At 39.4% G+C, this 17,791-nt stretch overlaps 1 protein-coding gene across 1 annotated transcript; it reads right to left on the bottom strand.

The window, feature by feature from the left end:
• Positions 1 to 218: 218 nt before the first annotated feature.
• Positions 219 to 11,718, bottom strand: gtf3c5 (general transcription factor IIIC, polypeptide 5). The gene is made up of 11 exons (XM_030066111.1): positions 11,231 to 11,718; positions 9,957 to 10,155; positions 9,663 to 9,858; positions 9,075 to 9,258; positions 6,930 to 7,034; positions 6,274 to 6,388; positions 5,701 to 5,781; positions 4,496 to 4,584; positions 3,969 to 4,051; positions 1,649 to 1,791; positions 219 to 677 (listed from the first exon to the last, which is right to left on the bottom strand). Exons 1-11 carry the CDS (start codon positions 11,432 to 11,434, stop codon positions 496 to 498), a joined length of 1,581 nt encoding a protein of 526 aa, XP_029921971.1. The 5' UTR covers positions 11,435 to 11,718; the 3' UTR covers positions 219 to 495.
• Positions 11,719 to 17,791: the final 6,073 nt, after the last annotated feature.

Genomic DNA, 17,791 nt, shown 5'->3' with positions numbered 1-17,791 from the left:
TTGCAGCTCAGTGGAGTACTCCAACAATTTGGGCAACAAAACCTTTTTCTGAATCTTTCAAAGTGAAAAGGTAATGGTGTTTTTGCTCATGCACACTGTTTTTAAGTTTGCAGAAAAAGTTTTTCCATCTCAGTCACATCTCTCTTTAAAGAGATTCTTGATCTCAGAGGAGTTACCTGGTTGAAGAAATGTTAAATAAATACAATGTATGCAATGAATAAATATGAATGAACTTTATTGTGATCACGTCCAGGAAACAGTCTGAGCATTTTAAATATTCTGAACGTCACTGGGTGACACTGGAGGAAACCGCACCTTCAGGATGGAGGTGTTTCCAAAGAGATGCTTTTGCCACTCAGTAGAGAAACATTTTTTATTTACAATTCATCAGTAAAATAAATAAAAAAACATTTCACAGAAAAGAGTCACCAGCATAATTGTTGTGACTAATGTGATTCAGCAAAGCAGACAAATGTCAAGTGTCTTTGTCCATCTTCACATGTATTCCAATATTTCTGTTTCCATCTCATTTTCACTTCCCTCTGACGGATGAAATTCATCCTCCTCCTCCTCCTCCTCTTCATCCTCCTCGTTGTTGTCCTCTTCTTCCACGGCCTTCGCTCGGGGTCTCAAAGTGAGGCCAGAGCGTCTGCGCTTCACAGGGAATTCTGGCAAACCTGGGAAGCAGCAGAACATTAATTATCAAAAATTAAAAAAAGAAGTTGTAATGAGTTCATACATTTTGCTGAGTAGTGCTGTTTGTTGTTACAAAACTACCGGTGACAATTTAATGGTAAGTAGGTGACAATAAGCAAGTAACATATTTAAAATTCTGTTGAAATTAATTTATATCAACAATTACTTACTTGAAAAACTTACTTACTTACTTACTTAAAAAAAAATACTGAAAAACAAAAGTTTTATTGGGTCACCAAACTCATTCTGAACATTCAAAATGATGCTGCAAACAGAATTTTATGATTTCTCACAAAATCATAAACTCCAATACAACTGAGCTGCACAGAGCTGAAGTTGAATTCATGTTGCATCAGTAAAGCCAGTTTTAGGATTTCATGATATTCCAGATGATATTCCACGACCAGAGGCAATCCTGGTTTCATTTTTATGATGTAATGGATCTGAAATATTCATCAAGAATGAGTTTGGTGACACAGTGAAAGTAAAAGTTTTGGTTTTCATTAAATTTTGAGGTAAATGTTTGATGTAATTTAGGTGTAATTAAAAGAATCGCTTGCTAATTGTCACCTACTCAGCATGAAGTGTGCGGCCCACTAGAATGAAGTGGCACCACATCACCTGAGGTCACAAAGTAAACATCGGGTGATGTTGTGTCTGGGATAAGAGGGAAGGGCTTGACCAGCGGGACAGACTGACCTAATGTGTGACCGCACACACCTGGGGAAACTGAACCATCTGTGTCAAGGAGAGCTTGTTGACTTACTTCTCTTTAAAGTTAGAAAGAAAATCAGCTTTCTTTCATTCAAATTCTAAAAATATTCTGCTATGAAATTGTGTTGCACTTCTATAAAATTACAAAAATCTACTGTATGCAGGTTGACACTGCTACTGAATCATATCTGAGCTGATTGTGACCCATGATGAGGCATTCTGGGGGACGTTTCCTTACTTGGTCTCTGGCTTCGGATGATTTTCTTGATCATGGCTGATATCATGTCCCTCAGTTCGTCTGTAGTGCCGACCTCACACCAGCCGTCCCTCTCGTCGCATGCGCTCTCTTTACCGCTGTTCCGCTCAATCACTTTCTTTATACTGAGGACAGACACGGAGCTGCGTTACACAACCCAAATATAACACAGCTAAAGTGACAGATGGCTATCGTAACAAACTCAGACGAAATGGCAACCTAGGAACGCAATAAGAGGGTAAAAAATGCAATTACAATTATAAAACACCTTTCCTGGCAAAACTGAATGGGCTGCCTGTAAGCAGCTGGAAATATAAGAATATGTAACATTCAAATGGTTGCTAAGATATTACTAAGTTGTTGCAGAATGACACTCTATTTATACTGCATTATTATTTGATAACATCAGCTGTCAAGTATTTTACAGTTTGGGTTATTTGTGATTTTTGTATTAACTTTTTTCTTTGAAAAGCTACCGCCTGTCACTACTGCCTGTCGGAGATAACACGGTACCAGAGGCTGGTAAATGTGTCAACAAGCAGGGGTTAACATAGGACAAATTCAGACAACCACAGCTGTGTGTGTGTGTGTGTGTGTGCGCACGTGTGTGTGAGTGAGTGTGTGTATGTGTGTGTGTGTGTGAGAGTGAGAGTGTGTGTGAGTGAGTGTGTGTGAGTGTGTGTGTGTGTGTGTGTGTGCATGAGAGAGAGAGAGAGAGAGAGAGAGAGAGAGAGAGAGAGAGAGAGAGAGAGAGACAGACAGACAAGAACAGAGACCTTTAGAAGAAATTCTGAACTTCGCTGTTGCAGAATGATTACAAGTGGATTCTGAGATGTAAAAAGGTGGTGATTATAAATTATTTACTGTAACTTTTACAGTAATTAACACTTATTATGTTATTCATATATATGTATAATACAGTAGCAGCAGACTAATACACATAGTAACTATGCTTACTGTAGCCACTATGTTGTTTATACTACATTATTATTTGATATCATGAGCTGTCAAGTATTTTACAGTTTGGGTTATTTGAGATTTTTGTATTAATTTTTTCCTCGACAAGCTACTGCCTGTCACTACCGCCTTTCGAAGATAACTGTACGCAGTATCAGAGGCTGATATAATATGTCAACAAGCGGGGGTTAAAATGGGACAAATTCAGACGACCACAGGTGTGTGTGTGTGTGTGTGTGAGAGAGTGTGAGAGAGTGTGTGTGTGTGTGTGTGCACGTGTGTGTGAGTGTGTGTGTGTGTGTGTGTGTGTGTGTGTGTGTATGTGTGAGTGAGAGAGAGAGAGAGAGAGAAAGAGGAAAAGAGAGACGTAGTAAGTAATTTTGAACTTTGCTGTTGCAGAATGATTACAAGTGGATGCTGAGATGGAAAAAGGTGGTGATTATAAATTATTTACTGTAACTTTTACAGTATCTACACTTATTATGTTATTCATTTATATGTATTGTACAGTAGCAGCAGACTAATACACATAGTAACTATGCTTATTGTAGCCACTATGTTGTTTATACTACATTATTATTTGATATCATGAGCTGTCAAGTATTTTACAGTTTGGGTTATTTGAGATTTTTGTATTAATTTTTTCCTCGACAAGCTACCGCCTGTCTCTACCGCCTTTCGAAGATAACTGTACGCAGTATCAGAGGCTGATAAAATCTGTCAACAAGCGGGGGTTAAAATGGGACAAATTCAGACGACCACAGATGTTTATGTCTCTGTGCGTGTGTGTGTGTGTGTGTGTGTGTGTGTGTGTGTGTGTGAGAGAGAGAGAGAGAGAGACAGAAAAACGGAGACCTTTAGAAGAAATTTTGAACTTTGCTTTTGCAGAATGATTACAAGTGGATGCTGAGATGGAAAAAGGCGGTGATTATAAATTATTTACTTTGACTTTTACAGTAACTACATTTATTATGTTATTTATATATGTATAGTACAGTAGCAGCAGACTAAGTAATACACATAGTAACAATGCTTACTGTAGCTACAACTGGTGGAGATCTACACTCTTATTTAGTGCACTCTTGTCATTACAATATTATTTTCTGGCATGACAGAATAGTCAAGAATTTGCTAGATATTTATGTATTTTTGTATAAGCAAACCTGTTGCTGTTTTTGTTGACTTTTTTTTTTTTTTTTTTTTTTTTTTTGAACAAACCAGACCATTTTTCATCTGCACACCAGAGACTTTACAGTTTCCAGAAGTGGTGAAGAAAGAGTTTCAGTTTAATTTGTTGTCTGTCTCTACTGGACAGACACAACGCGTACACAACTCTTGATCGTACCTTTCCACATCCAGATCACAGAGCTGGTAAAACATCTGTCTGTGAGGAGGCAGCATGCCTTCTTTGAAGATGTAAGATGACTCCTAGGAGGGTGAAAGTAAAGTTAGCTTGTAACACTAAAGTAGTATTGCCTTCCATGCTGACAATATTTACATTACTATTCAATGTAACACAGTCTGTTGACCTTACATTTCTTGATTTTCTCAGTAGGTTACCTGAAAATCTGACAACCAAACAGACAATGAAGTCTAGACACACTCCTTTTCTCCCTGACAATGGGATATCCCTTACTCTCATCAACCACCTCAACTTTTAAGATGCTATTTTCTTGCATATCTTCAGCCACATTCACTCACAAAGGATTTTGTTTTGGGGCACATAACGCTTTTTATTAGACACTTTCATCGACATTGTTTTTTCATACCATGAGTATTAGTGGTGTTAATGCTACTGAGCTACAAACTGTGGTCACTCTGACCACACACTCAGGCCACACTGACACGACCGGAGCTGCACTCGTCACTGACCTTGAGCTGGTACCTGACTGGAACCGGCTGCCGGCTCGTGCTGGGACCCTCCTGTGCTGGGAGCTCCATCACGCTGGCCGGCTGGGGAACTGAAGGGTGGTAATGATTGACACCCTGTTATTAAAGTTTTATTCAGCAAGCCCAGAGAGTGGCATTTTTCCAAACAGCATCACTCAATAAAGTATAGGTTAAGGGTATTGCAGTGTTAGCTTGCTATTACTTCCATCTGATTATCAAGGCTGTGAATTATTATTATCAAGGGCAATGAATTATGGTGATTGCAATTCATCAATACTTGCTGCTTGAATTTCAAAATTACATCAGTACCAATCAACTGCGGCACTGAGTTACTTACACACTGACTATCTCATTTCAACATAAGGATGCATCAAACAAATTCAGCAGCCGGCAGACTCTCTTGAACAAAACACAACTGCTGTATCTCTGCCTGCTTCACTGACTCTGTTAATGTAGGCATCAGTAATACAATAATTACAAAGCATTAGCATCACTGACTGACTTCTTCTTTGTAAACCTAAGCAAACTGTCAGTTCACAGGATGCAGAAATCTTTTTCACACGCTATCTCTGTATGTGAGTCTAAGCCTAAAAATACCCATTTTCTGCTCCCCTGGACTGACACGGTGTCGCCAGAGGCCTCGGTTCCACTCACACACATGAAAGTGCACACACTCCTGTGTCCAGGCAGGAAGGAACTCGTGGTTATAAAAAAAAAATGTTACTGTTGCCTTAATAAGCTTAAAAAACAATAAGAAGCATATTGTCTCTTTATTTGTGTTTATGTTCAAGGCTTCAGTCACTGCTGATGCTGCCATTTGTCAATAAATGAAAAGCTCATTTGCTAAAAACCAATTGTATTAATTTCTATAAACTATGGTTTTTCCCAGATAATAGCAATTTCAAAAAATGGAACTAGTAGATTGACACATGGGTGATAGTGGCTTTTATAACACAATTTTGAATATTGTATGCTAAAGTATGCTATGTGAAGTATTACATACAACTGTCAGTGAGCACATGCACAGCATTAATGGCATTTTGATTTTAACTGCATTTTGCTTTTCACACACTGGTGCATGTTTGTCTGCAACTTTTATATTGCACTTCTGAAAGCAACAGACCTTTAAAGTCAGTGGCACTACTTTGATAAATAAATGTATATTTAAGCAAAACGTAGGTTTTCACCTGCTTTGTTGAATGTGATAGGCAAAGTGTAGTCAAGGGAGCTCCTCTTGGCTTTCACTGGCATGTCACTAATTGAATATCCTACAGGGAGCAAAAAGAGAGACAAGCACTATTAGACATGTGAGAAATAAAATCCACCACTGTTTTTCTTTTTTCCACTCTTGTTCCATTAATGCAGAACCTTTTCATAAAATCTACCATATTATGTTTTCTATTGTTTTAAATTCACATCATTATGGAGAAAAAAATGTGATGTGTATTTATTCATTCATTTATTTATTTATTTATTTATTGTTAGGGACAGATATGTAGGCATTTAAATAGTGTGAATTGGGCTTCCTAAAAAAAAAAAAAAAAAAAAAAAATTGGAAAAACTACATTGGTTGATAGGAACATGCCTCTCCATCAAATTTATGCACATACATTTCATGCAATGCAATGACAAAATAATTCACACATTAATTAACATTACAAAAAAGCATACAGTCAAATGTCAAATTAAATTAGCTTGTTGCACAAGACCATAAGTTTCCAGGGGCCTGTCTGACTCTGCATCACATGTTTCTCTCTCACCATGTTTGGTGCTGCAGCGAATCCTGAAGTCCAGCATCTGGTATTTCTTGGCCTCGGTGTTCTTTCTTGGGTCGTAGCCGAGCCGCACCCACAGACTTCTCCAGGGTCCTGTCACCTATAACGCAAACCCAAGTGTTTACGTTTCGATTTACACCCCAAAAAATTGTGGATTTTACCACTTCATTTTGTTTTTCACATTTTGTTTTTCATGCTGTGGCCCATGCCAGACTAATCCTATTTATTTATCTATTTTTTAAATTTGTTTTGTGTATGTGCCTGGATTTATACTGTGTTTTAATGGGAGCCCAGGAGGAACACTTGAAACCTATGTGTATTTCTAATCGGGATCTTTGCAAAATAGGGACAGACTATTGAAAGTAATATAAATAAAGTGTCAAATTCCTACCAAAAAAAAAAAAAATCCCAATTTCTCCTCAGGGATCAGTGGAGTATTTCTGATTCTAATTCTCATTTGAGTTAAAGACAGAATTTAATACCTCAGAGATGTTCACACATGTAGTCTTAGCCTGACTCTTTTTATTTTTGTTTGTTTAAGTTTACTTTTTTATCATTTGAAATGGGGAAACATGATGGATGAGAGCAGAAACTCTGCTTTCTTCTCTGTCCGAGGTCCAGGCTCCGTGTCCTCAGCTCACCATGTAATAGGCGAAGACCGGCAGCAGCAGTTTGAGCTTCTCAGGGTGGATGTCGATGTTGGCCTTGACTGCGTTCCGGGACCAGATGGGTCGGCTCTCAAACATCTAGGCACAAAAAGTTTGGTTTAAGATAAGATAAAAGCACAGGAAAGAGGGCACTGATATTTCTACACAGCATTATATAACATTGTTTTCCAACTTCAAGAAAGCTAGACCTCTGTAACGACAACCGCGGGCGATGTTTGGGTAGGATGGGTTAGAAGAGTGACCATCCAACGATGAAATACAGAGAAAAATAAAACCATAGAGTTAGATAGGAGTTACTGTGTGATTGCGGGGTCAAAACACAAATATCAAAACACAGCTTTCACTGACAAAGGCCAACCAAAATCAGAGGCACCACCAGAGAAAACAGTACAAGAAACACTTATATTTACTTCATTTTATTCTACATTAGCGTCTAACAGAAACAAAAATGTATTACAATAAATATGAATAGATCATTAAATGAGATCTAGCACTTAAGAACTTGCATTTTACTTTGGGTCTTCAGGAAAACTCATCAGAGCGGCTGATGTGGGCTTAACTTTACTAGAAGTGCCCCAAGTTTAGCCTCACTATCGACAATGAACCCAAAACAAAACTCCTGAAATACAGCAGAACTGAATGTGAATTGTGAATAAATTGTTAATAAGTTGTGTGTGAGTCAGTAAATGAAGAGTAGGTCATGACTGTTTGCTCAAACCGCCAGCATCAATCTCACAAATAGGAAACTGCAGGGGCAAAAAAAATCAGTGATAATGTAGTGAGCAAATACAAGCCTGGGAAAAAAGAGTGACTCATGTCATGGCGGTGACAGAGTTCATACAACCACGGTGGGGCAAACTCACTGTGTTTTTTTTTTTTTTTTAGCTCAGTGGTTTTGAGGCAGCAGGGGGCTGCATTGCCAATAAATTTCATCAGAAAATTTTCATTTCAGTGCACAATTAAATCATGCCCTATGAAATCTGTTTGAAACCCTTTTCCCCAATTTAAGTCCTAATGCAAAAATTCTCCAGAGTATTAATCTGTACAGGAAAAGAGCCTGTAGAGGAAAAGCTGAAAAACTAAAATTAACAAACATTTAAAAGGATGTTTTTTATCGTGAAAAGCACAGAGAAAATCAGCCTTGTCTCCTCTGCTCTGTTTTTTGCAACACACTGCAAAAAGCTGAACCGGATTATTATTTAAGGTAGATTTGTTTTCTTTGCTCAGTTCTGATGTAAATAGATTTGGTCCTTAGGCTCAGTGGTTTGCTCTGGACCGACTGCTGTTATGAGCACAAAAAACAGCGAAAATGGTCTTTTTAATGAGCTTGTGATTGCATTTTGCTTTTCATACACTGGTGCATGTTTGTCTTGACATGGCACTTTTGAAAGCAACAAACTTTTTACATAAACAGCCCTATATTGTTAGATAAATTTACAAAACACATATTGTAGATTTTCTCCTCTACCTTTATTGTGAAAAGCACAGAGAAAACGGGACAGCACAGACGTGTCATCGATGTCCTATCATAATCAGAAAAAACTGTTTTTAATTTATTATGCCCCACAAAAAAGGAACGGCTTTCCTTTTTTCCACCTCATTGCAGAGAACATCAAGTCTCGCCTGTAGTGAAATTAACATATTATTATTCTTATTGTGAAAGCCCAATGACAGATGAAGACAAAAAATACAATGCTTTTCAAAATACACATTCACTGGAATATCAAGCATTTAGGCATAACTTAAGTGTCATATCGATACTTCTTTTTAGCGCCTTAATCAGCCAGTACAATGGCATGCCAATATATATTGTGCATCATTGTTATTTTTGTGTTTTGGGACCTTTACTAAACTTTGCACAGAGGTTTTGACAAGCTTTTAGACAGCTATTCTGGATTTCTGAACAGAAAGACGTGATACTGGTGGATATCAGCTGAATCTAAGCTGATGTAGCCGAACCTTAGAGTCTGAAATGGATCCTTTTGAAGCAGCAGACAAAATGAGACAGTGTGTGTGTGTGACCCTGCTGAGTAATGGGTATACAGTTCAAGTCTGGCAACAGCAAGCGCCACAAATGAGTAACTGTACCTTAAAGTGGCCGGAAACTGACACACTCACCTTTCTCATGTCTTCTTCAGCCTGTCTGTCACAGTCCTTCAAACACACCCGCTGCCAGTTGACCTTGGCGGCCTCTAGGGGCTCAGAGGGCACGCTGGCATCGATGAAGTTGATGAAAATTGTGTTGTGAGGCCGGCGGGCACGATTCAGACCAATGAAGTTTTCCCTGGTGCTTGGTACTTGGCTAGAAACACACACACAAAAAAGTCAATATTACACAAACCTTCCTGATAGCAACAGACATGTCAAAGCAAAACTGAGGACATTTCTCATTAATATCTTGTATAACATAAGTGTTGTCTTGTCCTAGTTTTAAAGGCTTCATTACAGTAAAAAAAAAAAAAAAAGACATTTTCCAAACTTATTAGACTGCTGTAGTCATTCTGATATTTGTCTTTATCTGCCTGGCTATCATATATTCATTACTAATGATTGTATATCGAGGTTATTTGGCCAAACAGATTGTGATTTTTAACTTTGCTCATAAGTAATGAGAACTATTGCTGACAAGCAGCGAGTCTGCAAAATTATCAAAAAGTCTGAATGAAGAAGGCTTTCCCCAGCTTTTCCCACAGACCCCTCACTAACTTGTGATGGCTGTCAGGGCGGTAGAAGTAATCCACCGGACTGTCGAGACGTGAGAAGATGGGCGGGGGGAGGAAGAAAGGCACGGGCTGCTCGAAGTACTCCTGATTCTCTGACTTGCGAAGGATGATTTTGTCATACAAGGACGTGTGTTTTCCTTCTTCTGAATGCACAGCGAGGCACTGAAAGTCCACCATCCCTGAATTGGAAGAACAAACAAATAATAATTAGTCATTTTCCCTTAACTTTTTAGATGTGATGCCTGAGAACGGGTCTCCAAATCCAGCTAAACCTAACCTTGGAATTTGTATGTAGTTCCTATGATTCCCAGTATCTCCATGTGGATCTGAGCATCCTTGGGATCCTTTTTTCGCACCCGCCTCCGCACTCGGAGCAGGAGGTTGCTGGCCGGGAAGCGGTTGCCACACAGAGGGTGGCAGAAAGGGTCCTGAGGCCGGAAACGCAGCTCAAGCCGCCTGTTGGGGTAAGCGTACGTCTGTGGGATTTGGGGGAAAGGGACACGTTAGGAAAAGCCAGGTTAACTCCAGCCGTACTGACAGATTTATCTACGAGATGTGCCCAGACAGAGAGGCTGACTGACACACAGCAAACTAGACATTAAACAACCCTAAAGTGGTGTGCTTATTGTCTAGTGTTGCATCTATCATCTTCTATTTTTTATCCTCGTTTATAGTGTATATATTGCTTGCTGCTATTTATCATCTGTTTATACTGTGAATTTGGACATTGCCCACATCTATGCACATTGTATACATCGATGCACACTGGTTTTATTGGCTTTTTATCATCTATTTATCATCTGGGCGCTATTTATTTATTTATTGTCTGTTCGATGCACACTGGTTTTATTGGTTTTTTGCACATTGTTTTTTTTTGCACATTGGTACTTAGATCTTTAGATCTCGAGGGTCATCTTTATTCTTTATTCTTTATTTTTGATTTACTTATTCTTTATTTTTGATTTACTTAATCTTGTACTCTGTGGATACTGCTGGAAACTGTGAATTTCCTTCGGGATGAATAAAGTATCTATCTATCTATCTATCTCTAGCTATCCATCTATCCATCTATGGGTCAAGATTCACTCAGTGGTCATGGTTTGCTATTTTATTTTACCATTACATGACTTTTACATGCAACAAGCAAACTTATCAAGGTGTCTACAAGCTTTTAAAGACTCTTACAGACATAATATAAAACTACTTAGCCCTTAACTTTGAGTAGGGGAGGTTATGTTTTATTTATAGGGCTATTTATTAGTCTCCATTGTATATACTTTTAATTTAATTTTTTTAATTTTTTGTTTTTATTGATGATGCTGCTGTAACGTGTGAATTTCCCAGTCTGGGATCAATAAAGTATACCTATCTATCTATCTATCTATCTATTTAGGTTGTCAACAACATAGAGTACCTGACACATAGGCCTGAAAACCTGTAAAAGTGAAATTTTGACTTATATCGACATTATTATCGCTAATTAACGACACAGTTTTAGACATTTCGACACTTTTCCGACCACCAGCCCCCACACAGGTGCTGTCTGCTTACCCGGGACACCCCTCTCTCACCCCCGACGGTTTCCAGCATCTTGTCCACCCTGGACACCGAGGCTGGATATTCAACACACACCAGTTTTTTGTCCAGACACTCCACCGTGGAGGAGCTGCCCGGCACGCTGGCCTCGTCCGGCGAGCTGGTGATGCTCATTTCTTTCAAAGTAAAATTTAGCTTGAAGTCTCTGGAGTCTGCCATGTCTTTGGTGTACAAATTGTCGTGAAAACGGGTGAAATTGGTGCCTTTTTCCCGCAGGTTAGCAACACCGATCCGTTGGAGGAGCGCGTCCAACTCCAAAATAACACCGGGTTGGAAACGCTGGTGTAAAGGTACGGTTCCGTGTCGTTTTAACCGTCGAAATTGGTTGTGCCTTACTCTTTCCAGTGTCAGCTTGCTTGAATGAAACCACTCAAATAGCAAGAAGAAAAGAAAAACATATCAATATATATGTACAAGAAAATATCGATTTAAAACCACACGACCGTTAGAGGGCTGCGGCCGCTGTATCTGCACCACACGATGGCAGTAGAAACCCACACGACTCTCAAACTTTTTTTTTTCAGTGAAATATTTGTTCTGTTAAGTATTTATTCAGCCAATTTCCCCCTGACTAGTGGGGGAAAAAATTGTAGAAAAAAACCCATATAAACAGGTACGATACAGCGCCATTAGTGTCTGACACAACAACCTGAAACTGATATTTTGGAGCACTGAATATAAACTGTGGTTCATAAAACTCATATTTACATTTTTCTTGAACTTACTATAGCATAGACTAATTCTTTTAGGAAGGATGCATGACTGATATTTTTAAATTAACTAAAAAAAAAAAAAAAAAAAAAAAAATCTCACGCACCCCCTCCTGCAGTACTCCAATCTACCGCTAGGGGTAGGTATATCCCCATTTGAGAACCACTGAGATCATTTTATTTTTGGATGCGGCCTGTTTTTGACTCCAGGAGGTTTGTTATCTCACTGTTATGATAAATGTTTGGGGTTGATTCAATATTAAATTTAAATAACACACATTTCTGAAGTTGATATATTTGATAAAGTACCAGTCACAAGTTGGGACACACCTTTCATTCAATGTGTTTTTCTTTATTTATATTTTTAAAACGTGTTATGGTTTGTTAAAACACTCTTTGTTTTGTTTTCTGCATAATCCCATGTGTGTTCTTTCATAGCTTTGATGTCTTCAGTGTTAAACCACAATACAATGTAGTGCATAATAAAAATTAGAAAAAACTATTGAATTAGAAGGTGTGTCCAAACTTTTGACTGGTGCTGTATACTCTGTCATTTGTCGCTGCCAAGGGCCATGACGGGCAGCTTCATGTTGGCAGAGGGAGCCATCCACCATTGTTGAATTACATGAACTTGGTAAAGGAGATTTGTGTACCACTGTCCCTCCCAGAAACTGTCCACATGCCAATGCCTCAGAGGGGAGAGGGAATAAATAAGGAAATAGATGTGCAAAGTGAGTTCATCCAGCTTGGGTTTGTATTTATAGGTAATGAAAGCCTGAAATAACTTTTGTGTTGACTTTTATTCTAGTTCTTCCTTTTAAATGCCCTTGAGGCGGCACTAAGCTGAGCACTGGCTGTTCAGAGATGGAATAACGTCTTGTCCACCTCTTTTGTAGTCATTTTCTTTTCTTGTATTTTGTATTTTGTGATTATTTTTTATGTGTGTTTGTTTTGACTATACACATGTAAAGCACTCTGAGATAGCAATACATTCTGCAGCCATTGTAAGAAAAAGCTACAACCAATTTGGTAATTTTATGAATAATAATGAAGACGTAAGATGTGTTCAAAGCTTAGCCTATCCCTCCTATTATCTTTGGAGTGAATTTGACCCCATTCACTGTTTAACGCCTCTAAATACATGATTAACATCTTTTTTTGCTCCATATTTAATGAGTTTTCCTAATTTAATGGAGACAACTGGGTAAAGATTAAATTAAAATGATATGTTGTCAATGTCCTGGTCACATTTTGTGCACATCTGTGTTTTACTTTTTTGTTTTGTTTTTAGCTGTATAAAATAAATAAGAAATATCAACATTTTACAAAAAAAAATTGTGACATGAGGAACTATGAAATGCCATTTATAATCTTAACAATACGTCCTTCTGCTTTTTGGGCCCGGAGCTGATGCAAGCACACCTGCAGTAGTGTGAGAGCCAGACCAGTTCATAATAATTTGAGAGGGAAAAACTTAATTCCCACAAGAAATTTTATTTAAAGTCCTATTTAGGTAGACAAAACGACTCTGGCTAATAAAACAAATGTGAGTAAATTTGAAGGTAACAGGAGGGTAACAGAAAAAAAAAAAAGAGAGAGTCAGATAACATTTTTCAGAGTTTCCTGCGAGGAGTTATGAACTTCTGTGCTTTGCGGCAGGGAGATAGGGAAGTGGGCAGAGGGGTATGCAGGGACTGACAATCTGTTGTCTGCTGTGGTGAAGAAGTGTCTTTCTTTTTCTCTTCTTCTTTCTTTCTCTCCATCACTAGGTAGCCCTGCTCCCTCGGATTAGGCCGGCACTTGGTGCTATCTCGGTGTAAGGCCTGTCCACTCCTCCCTGCCACTCTGCTGGCGTGATCCAACCGTTACAGTGTGCTGCGGCCATGATAAGGCTATCAGTCTCCCCGCACCGCCTCGTTCACTCTGGAAAGACCTGCCCCCCCAGATTTCACTCCTTCTCACTCTCTCACAGTGCTGCCTCCCAGCTCGTCTCGCTTTACATGTTCAACACTTCCCCCTTTTCTGTTCTGTTCTGCCGTCCCCCTCTTTTGCTTGTGCACCACGTCTTTCTTTTGCCACGGTGAATCCGGGTCCTGCAGCTGACGGTGGCGTGTCAGTTTTGGAAGACATGTCCATATTTGGATGAGCCGCAGCCAATGGGAGGGCAGGATGCACGCGGCCTGTGTCACCCTGAGCCCACAACACAGTTAACGCTGTGTCACTGGCAATCAAGCGGTATCGCCACCATGACATTCAAGGATGTGATCATATAGAGCCGTTTCCTGTGTCCGTGCACAAAAAGGAAATCTGCTGCCAGTTGGTTTTATTTTTTTGTTTTCTACTTGGTCCATCCTGTGTGGCGCTGCTACATAGATTAGTGACGGGCCATTTTCATGTCATTCAACACGCCTCTGATGCCTTGTGTTTGGAATTATAAATATATTTTCACTGAGACGTCACATTTACTCCACTTTTTTTCCCCCATATAATCTCCCTATCAAAGCCCATGTTGCTTCATGAAAACATCTGATGAGATTAGAAAATGAACAGAATTACAAGAAAACAGTGTGCCACTTGATTTAATTTAACACTCCTGTTACTGTACCTTCAAATTTACTATGATTTTCTCATCAGCTGGAATCAGTTTGACCCCCAAAATTCAAACTCTCAGAAAATTATTATAATTAAAGTTTATGTGTCAGGTGCTTCATGCTTCTTGTTGGCAACCTAAATAGCCCTTTAAATAAAACATTGAAAACAGGACTTTGAAAACAAATCATCATGTTAATTGTATGTCTACCCACTTGTCCCTATTACATTTGGAAGTCATTAAATATGAAGTTAAAAAAAGATGTTAATCATGTATTTAGAGACATTAAACATTGCATCAGGCCAAATTGACATCAAAGATAATAGGAAGGTTAATATTTGAGTTTTTCATGCTAGTTTAGATGTTTTTCCCAGCTGACTTCCTACAATATCACCCCCTTTTTTTAAAGTTTCCCTCTGTACATTTACTGATGCTCCTTGCACCTCATGAATTTGTCAAATAAAAGACCCACTCCTGTTTATCCTATATATCCTCTTTGTTCCATGCTGGACGTTGTTGTTTCCGACTTTATTTCACACCAGTAACTGAACTCAAATGATCATCTTCCCATTGTCTTTTATGGTTCCTTGGATAATCCATCCATCCATACATTCATTTTCCATACCTTCAGCCCTGTTTACACACAGGGCCGAAGACAAGGACACACCCTGGAGAAGATGCCTGTCCCCTACAAGGCATACACACTTTATTTGTGTAGTGTTAGACCTGATAAATCAATTTTCACACTTAACTTCTTTAGGCCTGACAGTGTTATGAAATGGGAAAATGAAAGGAGTGAAACATCGCATCACGGGTAACGTGACAAGCAAGACATTTGAATTTAAAACGCACTGATAATAGTAGAAACAGAGATGATGCATCGAGTCAAAACTGTCATTTTCTGAGGGGATAATGGGGTCTGAAAGGAGTGTGTGTAGGTCCAGCACAGAGCCTGCTGGAGATGCACTGTGTCACAAATATGAACTGACAGATATCCAGTGACAGTGAGTAATAACTCTGATTCTCATAACATGTCTTATCTTACCGGGAGGGCCGTCCCTCGTTGGGGATCCCCCCCACCACCACCGCCACGTCCTCTGTGAATCTCCCTTCTGTGCCTCGGGCTCAACACACTCATCAACCCCAGAACACCCTCGGAGCACAGGCCGAGATACATTTACATAGAGCTAATTTGCAAGACAAATTCAGATCTTTGCTCCATCTCGTTGCCTGGGGGGTTGGTGTGTATGTGAGTGTGTGTGAGTGTGCGTGTGTGTGTGTGTGGGCTTGTTTCGCTATACTTGAGAGGAATGGCTGAGAAGGCTAATTTTGTCTTATTGGTTAAAGTTAGGGTTAAGGTTCGAATTAGGATTAGGGTTAGGTTACAATTAGGGTTAGGCCTAACTTGGTCATGGCTAAGATTAAGGAAAGGCTTTAGAGAACAAATGTAATTCAATACAACAAATACAGCAAAACCAACAAGTGTGTGTGTGTGCGAGAGAGAGAGATACAGAGAGTGAGAGAGGTACATTTGGTTTGTTGTGTATTGGATTTTGATACTTGAGTCTTGATTTTCTTTGATTTGTTGTGTTTTCTCGGCTGGATGGACACACATTTTGGTTGAGTTTTCTTGTTTTGTGCCGCTGTGGTTGCCAGGTTTGGCGCTGTCTCTGGCGTCAGGTTCTGCCATAACTTCATGACGTCAGGCAGCGGCTTGCGGACAGCTCTGTCACGCTGCTGGCAACGTTTACTCAAACATTTCCCTGTTGTTTCTAGTGAATGCTGCAGCGGCGGTTCCGTGCAACACCGACCATGTCCTCGCTGACAGCTGAACAGTTACAGGGAAGAAAATCAGGTGAACTTGCAAATTTTAGGATACCACAGGACCTCAGGCAACTGGGATATGCAAATGAGGAAGGGATGGATAAACACATAAATATTTCCACTGACCCCTTCAACCGCCTGAGTCTCAGTCTATCAGCTGTACGAGAATCAAAACTGGCATGTTGCAAAAACAACAGAAAAAAATTCTCACCCTCACACACCTGTTGACCAATATTTCAGGTGTGGGAGGATCTGGTTCCCTAATTTCCCCAGATTTCCCCCCGGGTAACCTGAGCACTGCCCCTCCTTTTCCAGGACCCACGTCCTGTTTGTTTAGTCCCGCCCAAGATGATCCTCTCTCCACCATTGGTTACCTGTGCAGGATTTTGATTTGCTCTGTCTCCTCACACCAGGATTCAGGAGCCCTAACTGTTCCAGTGTATTACAACGGACGCTGTTGCCCGGGTAACACCAACATAATTTGCATAGAGACCTCAGATTTGTTTACCAACTGAACCTGACAGTGAGCCTCATATCCCTTCAGCTCCCTATACAGACACTGATTTCTGGAATTATGGCTCCTCTGGCGCAAATCAAGGGACTGTGCTTTTGCATTTGTGCGGAAATCAAGTTAATTCCTTACCCTTTATTAGAGGTAGAAGGAACTAATTACTTAACTCACGTTAATCAATAACTAAGTAGCTTTTTTTTGTGGAATTGTGGTGTATTTTTTTTTTTTTAAGTCAGTAATTTGGCTTTTACTTAAGTCCATTTTTGCTTGAGTATTGCACTTCACTACATTTTAAATCATATCCATTACACAGAAAAAGTGATCAGTGATATATTGTGGAACCTTTCACAATAAAAGCTCTGTCAGCAAAGGTGAGAAGAGGAATCTGCTTCTGCTTTGTTGGTTCTACTTTTTTGTCATTTCCAATTTCATAATAAAAGCTGTATGATGAAAAAAACGCAGCTGGCAGATGGAAGCAAGGACCATTTAGACTCAACAACCCCCCCCCCCAAAAAAATATATGATATTGAGAACCATGTAGACTCAACCATCATAATAATGGGCTTATTCCATGTTTTGTCAGTTGAGTCTCCAGGGCTGTCACTTCGGTCAACCCAACCCAATTTTGCGTAATGCACCTTTAAAAGAATCTAGTTTGAACCGTGTTCTCTCCTCCTTTTCTAACCGCATGGAAAAGATCACAGCTAACAAAGCTACTGTTTTTTAAAAAAAAGTAACTTTTACTCTGAGTACAATTAAAATGAGCTGCTTTTTACTTTTACTGCAGTAGATTTTTACAGCAGTACTTCTACTGCAGTCAGATATCAGCCAAGTATCAGTGCTTCTGCTTGAGTAGTAATTTGTAGTACTCCTTTCACCAC

Source organism: Myripristis murdjan, chromosome 12 (genome assembly GCF_902150065.1).
Source record: "Myripristis murdjan chromosome 12, fMyrMur1.1, whole genome shotgun sequence".
Classification (NCBI taxonomy): domain Eukaryota; kingdom Metazoa; phylum Chordata; class Actinopteri; order Holocentriformes; family Holocentridae; genus Myripristis; species Myripristis murdjan.
The sequence above is the reverse complement of the archived record's forward strand: the minus strand, read 5'-3'. Positions and strand labels throughout refer to the sequence as shown.

Excerpts from the sequence above, each read along its gene's own strand:
- gtf3c5 (XM_030066111.1), bottom strand. The coding sequence starts at position 11,434 with ATGGCAGACTCCAGAGACTTCAAGCTAAATTTTACTTTGAAAGAAATG. Across the intron at positions 7,035-9,074 it reads CTGAAGAAGACATGAGAAAG|ATGTTTGAGAGCCGACCCAT; the intron begins GTGAGTGTGTCA and ends TTTTGTGCCTAG. Across the intron at positions 4,052-4,495 it reads CAGTCAGGTACCAGCTCAAG|GAGTCATCTTACATCTTCAA; the intron begins GTCAGTGACGAG and ends TCACCCTCCTAG.